Source organism: Callospermophilus lateralis, unplaced genomic scaffold (assembly GCF_048772815.1).
Source record: "Callospermophilus lateralis isolate mCalLat2 unplaced genomic scaffold, mCalLat2.hap1 Scaffold_1105, whole genome shotgun sequence".
NCBI lineage: Eukaryota > Metazoa > Chordata > Mammalia > Rodentia > Sciuridae > Callospermophilus > Callospermophilus lateralis.
The window spans coordinates 550,062-562,560 of NW_027511298.1; the positions used below are offsets into that span (position 1 = coordinate 550,062).

The 12,499-nt window shown below is 42.6% G+C and overlaps 1 protein-coding gene across 1 annotated transcript; it reads left to right on the top strand.

The window, feature by feature from the left end:
* The first annotated feature begins 10,422 nt into the window (after window positions 1-10,422).
* LOC143400313 (olfactory receptor 2T27-like) lies at window positions 10,423-11,406 on the top strand. The gene has a single exon (XM_076857591.2). It carries the CDS (start codon window positions 10,423-10,425, stop codon window positions 11,404-11,406), a length of 984 nt encoding a protein of 327 aa, XP_076713706.2.
* Window positions 11,407-12,499: the final 1,093 nt, after the last annotated feature.

Genomic DNA, 12,499 nt, shown 5'->3' on the forward strand with positions numbered 1-12,499 from the left:
TTTACACTTCTCACTAAATCAAAAATTTGAGATATTTATTCATATGTTTAATAGTTATCTTCAAAATAGAGAATTCACTGAGAAATCAAACTTTTTCCATGCACATTTACATTTAATTTACATTTAGTTGCTGCTATAAATTAGATATTAGTGGTTTCTCCAGCTTCAGTCTGATCATGTAACTTATAGCAACAAGGTTCAGATTCCTACAGATTTCCTAATTAGCTGAAAGACCCTCTATGAGCCGCTCTAGGTCTCTGCCTCCGCTCACACCAAACAGGGATAATAACACTACAACCTTGTATATGTGCCTTCTAGGCAAGCAGACTAAAGACCATGTGAAAGTATTTGCTGAAGTCACCTAATATGTGTCAGGAAACATACATAATGTTTTATCTACAAAAATGTGCCAAGTCTATCCTCACCAGTTAATCCCTTCTTAGTTTTAGGGTGGATTCTATTTATTTTCGCTCTCCACACAAATTCAGTCTTATGGCAATGGCATATTATTCGTGATTTTGAGTTGTTTCCCCATTTGATCATTGTGAGAAGTAAAGGAATTTTCAAAACTGACTTCAAATGTGAGTATTGTCATTTGATTTTCTATTTCCACTCAAAGATAGACATAATTGAAAACTTAAAAACAATAAAAAACAGAAAAGTCAATAAAGCAAACACTTGATTTCTATAGTTGGGGTCAGAAGTGTCCCCCAAAGACCAGGGTTGAAGGATGGTCCCGAGGGTGGTCTACTGGAAGGTGTCACTTTCAGGAGGTGGGGCCTAGTGGGAGGCAGGTAGGTTGTTCAGGGTGTGAACAACCTACCTTCCCATCTTTCCTTGCTTCCTGGCCACCGTGAGTGACAGCTTTGCTGCACCAGGTGTACACCATGATATTCTGCCTTGCCACAGGCCGAAGTGATGGAACCAGGCAACCACAGGGAGGAACCTCGGAAGCTATGAGCCAGAATGATCTTTCCTCCTTGTAAGTTTTTTATCTCGGGTATTTTGTTACAGTCATGGAAACCCGACAGTGATTCTTAAAAAAGATCAAACAAATGGATAGATTAGTAGCCATATACAGAGACAGAAGAATCAATCATCCCCACATACGTATACATTCCACTTGCAATGGAATTGGTCTTATGGTGATTACAGAAGATAAAACAATTCAAATAGAGAATACAAGAAGCAAGTAAGAGTAGATTGGTTCAAAATTTTTTTGAGATATTAGTTTTATTATTATGCAGGTATTGTGAGGCCAAGATCAGGAGAAGGCAAGGAATGAATGAGGTTTAAATGCTGTACTCACAGATCTCAAGAGAAAAGGGAAAGCTGTGCCATGTGGAGAGTGGGGGAATGAGGGCACATAAGGGGGATGAGGGAGCCAGGAGAAAGAGCAGACAGCACACAGCTCAAACCTATGAAAACCTCCTAAGGTGAGGTGTTGGGCCAGGAGGGTTTCATTACAGCAGGACCTCACAGGAGTGGCCGGTCTCCCAGAACCTGCCATGGTGAAATGTGAAGCCATCTAATGATCCCAGGAACCAGCAGCCAGATGCCAGGAGGAATCTCAGTCCATGGCTCATGTGGACAGAGGAACAGGGAAGATGGCAGACAGCCACATAGCATCATGGGCCAGGCAGCTAGAAAGTAGTACTCTGCACCTCCCACATCAGGTGAAAGCTCATCCAGGTTTCAGAGCCGAGGACTGAGATGCCCTTGTTTTGGCTGATTGGTTCACCAGCATTTGGGGCACAATGACAGAAGTATGTATCAGTCCATGAGTTGAAAAGTCACTGATGCAGAAGCAGATGGGGACATGCAGAGAGGAGTCCCTGTGGCTCAGAAGTATCAATGCAATGTTCCCAGACTCGGCCATCAGGAATGTTCTGAGAATGAGTAGAGGTGGCCAGGGGCTTGAAGGACTGGCCAAGATCCCCAACAGGAAAAGGTGAGTACCAGGGCCTTCCTGCCAGCCACATAATGACCAAATGGTCAAAGTGACTTTAACCAGAGGACAAAGCAAATCTTTTGTTATTTATAAGCATACAGTTATCATTCCTGGCAAAGTTTCCTTTAATGTATTTTATAGTCTCAACTTGAAAAAAATTTCAGAGTCTCCAAGATCAGATGTGAATTTGCACAAAAAAAAGAGACATCATTTTAGATTATGATAGATTCTCTACCTGGAGTGGAAATGTACCCTTTATATTTAAAACAAGGTATACAGCAGAAATCACAATGTCATTTTTATGAAAAAGGAAATTGAAATCAGAAAACACAATTCCCCATGAGAAAGATTTGGTGATATCAGTGGGCTGCCATGGATGGACAGTAGGGGATGGCCCCTGGGATCTGTTGGCTCTCTGTCTGATACTGTGTGTCACACACCTCAGTTGTGGCCACCAAATTGCAACAAGGAGATCAGAAACTTCTCCCTGTGTGGGCTGAGTCACTGGCTAAGAACTGAGAACCGGATCATGGCGACAGTCGTGTCTTTTGCATGTTGGTGTTTAGCAATCTGTGGTTTCAGCCCTGCCCACTGTTACCTGCTCTGTCACTCATTCAGTTGCTCACTCAGAGAGCAGCTGGCTGCCATGTTGGGGCTGACCTATGGAAAGGCCCAAGTGGCCCTGGCCAGCAGCCAGCCATCTAGTACCTAGATTCTGTCCATGGTCATGGGAGGGAGCTTGCAAGGGGGCCATTCTCATTTGGGCCCACAGTGGATAGCTGTCCCAGCCAATGTCTTCACTGGTTTTGTGAGAGACCCCAGACCTGAGACACCTGCTGAGCAGTACCCAGATCTGGCTCAGAAAACTTTAAACAATGTTTGTTGTTTTAAGTGGCTAAGTTTTAGAATAGTCTATTACACAATCATTGGTAATGAACATATCATCTATTGTATTTTTAAAATCAAAACAATCACAGCCTATTTGAATCAAAACTATACAAGAAATGGGTAATGTCCATAGAAAAGTATAAAAGAATGAAGATAAATATTGAGTTATATTTGCACAAACATTTGTAATAGCAGTGAAAGATAAACATTAAACAGCATCAGGAAATATATTAATGTGAAAATGTATGAAATAGAAATTGAAGTTTGTTTATTTAAGAAAATTGTAACAAGCACAGGGAAATGGAAATCAAGCCTGTGAAGCATTAGAAAGAAGAAGTTACAGAAATCTTCACAAAGATGAATAGCACTTACCGATCTTAGCTCACCTTTGAAAGAAAAAAACTCAAAGGAAAGTCAAAGGTGTTCTTTAAATCTAAAGGTAGCCAAGGACATGATAAATATGAGGTTACATGTCCTCTCAGTGAAAAGAACAGGACAGTAAACATGCACTAGGAAGATGAAAACCAAGCCTGAGCATGAGTTGCAGGAAACAGCAGGTGCCCAACAGCACAGAGAAGCAGCAGAGCAGCAGTGGTGTGGGGTAGTGAGCTTGCTGAACTGCAGAGACCTTGATGCCAAAGGCTTGGCTGGGAGAAAAGACAGACTTCTTAATAAATGGCACAGGAAAAAATGGAGAATGCATTGGGGAAGAATGAAGCTAGATCTCTGTCTCTCACCCTGCCCAAAAATCAACTCAAAGTGGATCAAAGACCTAGAAATTAGACCAGAAACTCCACAACTGCCAGGAGACAACATGACAGAAACACTCCAACATTCTGACTCGGACACAACTTCCTCCAAAGGACCCTTAGCGCTCAAGAAACAGTGCCAGGAGTTCATAAACGAGATCACATCCAATTAGAAAAGCTTTGCACTGCAAAGGAAACAAGAGAGAAGAGAGAACCTACGGAGGGGAAGAAATATTTGGTAGCACATATAGGGGACTAATATCCAAATATATAAAGAACTCAAACAATTTAACAACCAAAATACGAATAACCCAATCAATAAAGGGGCAAAATAACTAAACAGACACTTCTAAAAAGAAGAAATACAAATGTCGAGCAAATATATAAAGAAATAGTCAAGGGCTGGGGATGTGGCTCAAGCGATAGTGCTCTTGCCTGGCATGCATGCGGCCCGGGTTTGATCCTCAGCACCACATACAAAGATGTTGTATCCGCCAGAAACTAAAAAATAAATATTAAAAAACATTCTCTCTCTCTCTCTCTCTCTCTCTCTCTCTTTCTCCCCCTCCTCTCTCTCTCTCTAAAAAAAAATAAAGAAAGAAATCGTCAACATTTCTAGCAGTCAGAGAAATGCAAATCAAAACTACATTGATATTTCATCTCCTTTCAGTTAGAATGGCAGTCATCAAGAATACAAACAATAATCAATGCTGGTGAGGATGTGGGGGGAAAGGATCACTTATACGCTGTTAATATGATTGTATATTAGTACAACCACTATCAAATAAGCATGGAGTTTCCTCAAAAGCAATGATATGACCCAGCTATACCACTCCTTGGTATTTATTCTAAAAAATTAAAGTTGGCATGCTACAACAATATATGCATACTCCTGTTCATAGCAACACAATTCACAATAAGTTATGGAACCAGCTCAGATGCCTGTTAACAGATAAACAGATAAAGAAAATGGGGTCTGTAAACACATGGGGTTCTACTCAGCAATAAGGAAGTAGATGGAACAGGACAACATCCTGATAAGGGAAACAGCCAGACTCCGACAGTCAGGGTTTGTGTATTTTCTCTCATTTGTGGAAATTAAAGAGAAAAAGTGGGGGAAATGGTAGTAGAAGGGAGACCAGTACCATAGAGGATGAGGGTTGGAGAAGGGAGGGAGGGGAGGGGGAAGTATGGGGAATGAATGTAATCATAATTCATCAATACGTACATTCTTAAAATTAAGAAACAGGTCCGGGGCTGTGGCTCAGTGCTATAGCACTCACCTAGAATGTGTGAGGCCCTGAGTTCAATTCTGAGCACCGCATATGAATACATAAAAATAAAGTGCTTCAACAACTTAAATAAATAAATAAATAAAATTAAGAAACATCCATAAGCATGCTACTTTATAGAACACACAAAATTAATAGAAAAAAAAATGTATGTAACTTAAACTATGGGCAAACATACAAAAAAACACAAAAAAATATTTTTAAAAAATTAGAAGTGGGATGATTTCACATGAGTAAAATTCTACTAACTAAAATAATAGGGGTGATTTCATATTCAAAAATGCCCAAATAGAGGTCCTCTCCCTCCCTCCCTCTGCAAGGAATCTATGACCTGCTCAGTTTCTGAATGGAACTATCGTTTCCTGCCCTCAACTTGCCCTCTCATGTTTCCTTAACTACTGCCTAGTGGATTTCCTGACTTGGATGTGTCCATCAATGGGAATAATAGAAAAATTAAATTAAAATACCTAAGTAAAGTTAAGATACATGCTTCCGAATTTAAAATAGATTATAATTCAATTTTGGGTGTATGAAGAAAATCGTTTTAAAAGACAGCACTATTTGTACATGATTTTTGTGTTTAAGAAAATGTCTTAATGAAAAAGGAGAGCTACAGTGAATGATCAGCTACACTTGCTCCATCCTCTCTATCTGACAATTCCTTGCTTGAGATTTGCCTACTCACCAGAATTCATCATCTCAAGATCATGTCATTTCTACAGCTTCCCACGAATGTGTATAGCACTGGAGAAACTTGCACTAGATGTGTGTGTTCCCAGCTGCATAGGAAATTGTGCTCTGCCTTCCCAACCTGCACTTTTGTGAGATGCTTTTCATGTTTCTGTGCTTTTCTAGGGGACAAGTTTGCTGCTCAAAGTGGCCTGAGTTTGTCTAATGTGACTGCAATCAAGAAAGTTGTGCGAGGATTACGAAGCCAGTGGAGCTAGCTCAGCCTCTCTCGGCCAGGTGCTGAGTTCAAGTTTAGTGCTAACTGACTCAGTGAGGTCACCACGCTACACCTTCATCAGAGTCTCAAGGGTAGTGAGTCCTTAAAGAGAAACACAGGAAACAGATGAAGATAATGTGATCAGAGGTGCCCAGGCACTTAGCCCTGTGTTTGCTTTGGGGCGATGACTCATTATTCACTAACTCAGTGTGCTCAATAATTACTATTGAACACAAACACATCATATAACAAGAACCAACTTGTATATCAAAAAAGGTGGATCTACTGGGGCAAGTGAGCAAAGAATGTTTCTTCCATATTGCAGAATAAAGCCCCCCTTCCTAGGAGGGGTGGAGGGAAGTGTATCTTTTTCAAACATGACATGCAAAAATATCTTGTGACAAGGTGTATGTTTTCATCCTGGAATACTTTTTAAAGGATATGAAGTCACTTGATAATTCTGTCTCTTATAGTTTCTCAGGGAAATCTGGAAACCTTGTGAAATGATCCAGTTGGATATGGAGCCGAGGACATCCACCATGGATCTCTGATCCACCCTTCACCCCAAATGCCAACAGAGGGAAATAGCAACCCACAACCATCACAAAAGAAGCTGAGAGACTCCCAGGACAGTCTCTTATCTACAGGGAGTGATGGCCTCCTCCATAAAGCACCTGAGAGGAAATTCATCTGTCCCCACCGGGTGGGGAGTTAGCCTAGGCTGAGGGTGACCCTAATGCCTTAAGGAGTGCCCCATGGTCTCTGGTCTGCTCTCACATAGCTTTCCTGATCCCTCTATGTCCTGCCTTGTGAGCAAAATGGTCTTCTGAGAAACCTGTCCCCTCCCAAGAGCTCCTGTCTCACTCAGTTCCACTTAATGATCTGAAGAGTTATTACTAGAAGATAAAATGATTTGACTTATTGAATGCTTTTCTTTAGATGAGATTTCTTGCTAATTCTCTAGCTGAGCAAGTCACACTTGACACTACCAGTTCAGTTTCGCTCGCCCTCTCTTCAGGGAAGTGGTGTGAGATGAACTAACTCTCCAGCACAGGTGACGTTGGAATGGGTGCAGTGGATTGCCTTGTGACACTTGCTGGCTTTCTCACCCTGGATTCGGCTTCAAGGATTGTGTTTGTTTGGAGAATCTTTTTTAAAAAAATTACATTTTCTCTCCATTCTTTAAAAATTGCCCAAGCAGTTAGTTATCACATTTGCAATATGGAATTTCTTTTTTTTCCGCCCCCGTACCAGGGATTGAACTCAGGTACACTCGACCACTGATCCACATGCCCAACCCTATTTTGCACTTTATTTAGAGATAGGGTCTCACTGACTTGTTGAGCACCTCACCTTTGCTGAGTCTGACTTTGAACCCGTGATCCTCCTGTCTCAGGCTCCTGAGCCACTGGGATTACAGGTGTGTGCCACCGTGCCCAGCTGGAATTTCTTTAATGCTTCCATTTCCATAGGGGCAGTAAAAAGTCAACTGTGTTATTTTGCAATCAAACTACAGAACGCTGGACAGCATTATTCTTCATAAGGAGTTTCTAAGAGCCCAACATTTATTCTGGGCTGACATTAATTAAAGTCTGGGGACAGACTCCCATGAGACAGCGCTCAAAGTTTCCCAGGTTTTGCAACACCCAGAAGCTGTGGGTGGAATAAATCGGGTCCAGAATATGCTACTGAGCCATTACATGCTATTCTCAGACCTCAGCCAGGTGTGCAACAGAAATGCAGTTAGTCCTTTGAAATGAGATGTCAGATGTCAGATTCCTCAAGACAAGACTAAGTTAATGCCAAGGAGCCATGGGACCCAAGATGAGCCTGTTTACCTGAAGCTCACTGGGCAGCAGCAACCAGAGGGAACACGCTAACTCACTATTAATAAACAACTGCTTTCCATGCAGGAGGTTAACTCTGGTTGTCTAGAGCTCTTACCATGTCTTACTGAGCAGAAAATTTGCTAATACTGGACAGGGAAACAGTACATTAAAACAAAGAAGCGTAAGAATTGCACATAACAGTTGTAGCAGAAAATGTTGAAAAGCAAGAGCAGGTAAGTTTGGACCAGTGAAATGGAAGGATGTTTCTCACTGAGTCATGACCTATGAAATGTATTTTCTCCATTCGTGGAAGAGCGAGGAAGCAGGAACCCAACTCCTGTGGTAAGGATCAGTGTGACAGGGGTAGATCCGGGTCCTGATGGAGAGGGGCTCTAAGTCCTGGTAGTGCATCAGCCAGTGCCTGGCCGGGGCCAGCTTTACAGCTCACTGCCACCTCCCAGGCTGCCCTGAGTCTTCCAGGCTGAGGACAGAATCATTCTCCGTTCGACAGAACTCACAGTTCCTTGCTTGTCCTTCAGTCAAGACAGCCTCCTCCAACTAGCTGCATAGTTCAGTACTGCTTTTAACTTCATGTCCTAAAATAGGTGCATGAGGGCTTTATCAATGACTATTGATTTATTATGATTTTGAAGATGAGAGAGCAGCCTTTTAAATCAAATAGAACATGAAAAATCCAAATCCCTGAGCTATATGTTGATTTTTCAGCTTACCAGGTTTTGAAGAACCAAGACATTCCTAATGAAAGCACCTTTACCACATAGTCCTATAAAACCTCATAATATCTTCATCATATAAAACATCACATGTGGGGCTGGAGTTGTAGCTTAGTGGTGGAACACTTGCCTCACATGCGTGAGACACCGGGTTCGATCCTCAGCAACACATAAAATAAATAAATAAAACAAGGATATTAAAACAAAAAAAAAATCACGTTATTATATTCACTCCTAATTCCCAAATGAAATGATAATTTGACATTTGAATGGGGGCCTGTGCATGAGCAGGGAACTATCAGCTACTGGTCATCAAGCAACATGCCACACACATTCTCCATGCTTGGGGCTCAGGTTGGTGCTAATCTGCAGCGTTGGTCTCCTTCCCACTCGCTATGGCAGTCTGTCGGCCACAGCTAAGACCCCTTGCAAGCTAATCAAAGACTCCATGTTACATTTTACATGTGATAATCGAGCACCAAGGGCTGTTACTCTCAAGGATCATTTCACTCCTCAGAGGGAAAACAAAGCCCTATGTTGAGGGAAGCATTTACAACCAAAAACTCCGAAAGACGGAAAAGCATTATAAGGAGGGACCACCAGAAAAAGCAGTCCAGGACCTCAAGGCACCTGGGTCTAGTACCTCGAGGAAACAAAATTCTCCAGATGTGAGGTGCTGAGAAAGGCTTATCATGACTCTACCCTATAAGGGCGGCTCTTTCCACTGGCTGTTAACACTGTACAATGCGTTATTTTCATTATCTCAAATAAAGGAAACCATAAGAATATGAGATGGGAAGACAGGCCTGGTGGTGCACACCTATAATCCCAGCTATTAGTGAGACTGAGGCAGGAGGATCACAAGTTTAAGGTCAGCCTCAGCAGCTTAGTAAGACCCTGTCTCAAAAGAAAATTAAAAGCCTCAGCATATAATGCAGTGATAGGGACTTAGCCCAGCATGTGTGAGGCCCTAGGATTAATCTCCCATGTTGAAAAAGTGTAAGTCTACAAAGTATATGAGTATATGATAAATAATGAAAGTAAAATTTCTAGTTGCTTGACAAAAGCAAAAGATATTGAACATGAGTCATTAGGGTACACAAAGGAAATCAACTTATGGATTTGGAATTGAATATTTGTCTGTCTGCCACAGCTAAGACCCCTTGCATGCTAATCAAAGACTCCATGTTACATTTTACATGTGATAATCGAGCACCATCTGATATTTGTTGTCAGATGAGGGTATAAGTCTTCATTTGTCCTAAGGGGAAAGAGTAAGGTGTTATCTACTGGCCTTTAGACAGTACCCTTGCAAACATGGGATCTTAAAAATTATTTATGGGACTTTATATGACACCTTAAAATATTTTAAGAAATTTTGTGTTACTCTGTGGCCAATGAACAGTAATTGAAGAACTACAGACCCAGCAATAAAAGACCACTTGCTTAAATAGGAGATTACTTTATTTAATACAAAGATAAAGTTTAAAATTATTCTTACTTAGAATAAAATGGAAAAACCTGAATGTAATACAAATTATGGATCATCACAAGTAAAGCAGAATAAACAGCCCTAGTTCATTTGGTTGACAACTGAAATTTTTGAGTATAGCTGTGTAATAAAGGGCCACAGGGAAGGCCTCTGGGTCGAAGTGGGTACACAGGACGCTCAGAAACAGAACCCCCACCAGGAGAGAATGCCAAGAGCCCAAAAGACATTGAGACTTCAAAATACATGGAAGAATGATGGGCTGGGAGATTGTTATCGGTCAAAGGGACTAACGTCCTCATATATCCAAGTCAGAGTAACTACAGGACATGACTTTGCTAATTTCCAGGTAATGGCGTTGTTTGATGGAATTATTTAAATGTCTCTTTATTGGAATGCAGAGTTTTAAAGTCCTGGTGAGCAGCAAATGAAGAAGAGGTGCTGACCAAGAGACAACGATTATGTCAACAAAACACCACAAGCCCTGTGGTATTATTTTGCCCCTGTAGATTTTCAATCCAAACTTGAACACTTGAATGAAAACATGGAGGAGAATGAAACCTCTACGGATTTCGTGCTGCTTGGGCTCTTCCCCAGGTTCGGGCATCCCAGCCTCCTGGTCCTCATCATTCTCCTCTTATACACTACGGCCTTTGCTGGAAACTCCACCCTGCTCCTCCTCATCTGGCTGGACTCCCGGCTGCACGCCCCCATGTACTTCCTGCTCAGCCAGCTGTCTGTCATTGACCTGGCTTACATCTCCAGCACGGTGCCCAAGATGCTAGCCAACCATTTCTCGGGGAAGAGGAACATTTCCTTCCTGGCCTGTGCTGCCCAGATGTTTGCCTTCCTCACCCTGGGCCTTGCTGAGTGCATCCTGCTGACCCTCATGGCCTATGACCACTATGTGGCTGTCTGTAACCCCCTGAGGTACACAGTCCTCATGAGCCCCAAGGTCTGTTTGCAGATGGCTGTCTCAGCCTGGGGTGGAGGAGCTCTTGCAGCACTTGTGCACACCATCTACCCCATGCACTTCCCCATCTGTGGCTCCAGGGAGATCGACCATTACTTCTGTGAGATGCCCGCCATTCTGAGGATGTCTTGTGTGGACACGTCCGTCTATGAGATGGTAAAATTTGTCTCAACCATTGTGTTTCTGCTGGTCCCATTTCTTCTCATCCTGGCCTCCTACACTGTCATCTTCCTCACCGTCCTCAGGATGAACTCTCGGAAGGGCAGGAACAAAACCCTGGCCACCTGCTCCTCCCATCTGACAGTGGTGAGTCTCTACTTTGGCCAGGCCATCTTCATCTACATGACATCCAGCTCTGCCCACACGCCGGAGCAAGACCAGATAGGAGCTGTGCTGGGCACCATAGTGACCCCCACGCTCAACCCCCTCATCTACAGCCTGAGGAACAAGGAGGTGGTGGGTGCCCTGAGGAAGTGCCTGGGGAGGGGCTGCAGCTGCTCTCAGGAGTGTTCTAGCCTCAACTTTCAGAGGAGCCACCATCACCTCACGTCCTGAGGAAATGACTTGGTGACAGGGAGGGAGGGAGGGAGGGCGCCAGGATTCCTGAGGAATCTATTCCTGGGGGTGGGGCTGCTCTCAGTCCCACAGTGGTGGCTTCAGCAGAACACAGCCTCCCTGACCACTACTGACCAGCTGGGGAGAAACTTCCTGGATTCTGCCGGTGACGGCCCAGAGACAAGTAAGTGCTCTGGCTCTTTTTTTTAACTTTAATGCACTGGGTCACAAAGGAAGTACTGGTGTATCTAATGTAAACTGTCCCCTCTGCGTCCACTCCTTGTCACCAGTCACTCCCCAAGCTCCTCTTCAACCTCCCCTGCCTAAAACCTGAAGGCCTCTTGTTCCATGACACTTCCACAGAGAATCCCCCCTTTCCCCAGCTCTTGTGTGTCCACTTACATTATTGTTGTTACAAATTATTTATGCACTTATATTCCTTTTCCTTCTGATATAGCCATATGTAAATAGAAATCTGAGTGAATTCAGAAAATTCTTTAATAGAACTTAGTCTTTTTTCTTCTTGTCTACCAGATTTTACCATTTTTCATTTCCATTGTTTTATTAATATTTATATTTATCTATATAATTAGAGGCCTTAACTTTAGGATTTTGTAATCATCTTCAGTGAGAATTCTGAGGCTCATGGTAAACTTTGATATAATGATATGGTCTCTAAACAAAATTAGCAATAATAAAATCTGAAGTTCTAAAATCACAACTGGTCTTGGAAGATGCCTTTCAACTTATTATTGTTGACATCATCATATGATCGTCACAGTCATAGTGTTCTAAAAAGAGTTTTATTTTAACAATTTTAAAATGACATGGTGTTTTGCTCTTAAATGTAAAAGTAGTCCAATTCAACTTAACAAACCCTCACCCCTGGTTTGGTCAGACAGGTGGCCTTTCTTCTGAAACACTGGAAATTCTTTTCCCCTTCACCATGAAATGCATTGACGATCCCCCGCCCTGCCCCGCACAGCCTCACGCCACATCAATCCTTCCCAGACAGTGGAAAACAGCAGGCTTCAGCCACCTCCAAGGTGCTATGACCCTAAATCTGGGAGCAGTTCAGCTGGGCAGCTCTGGT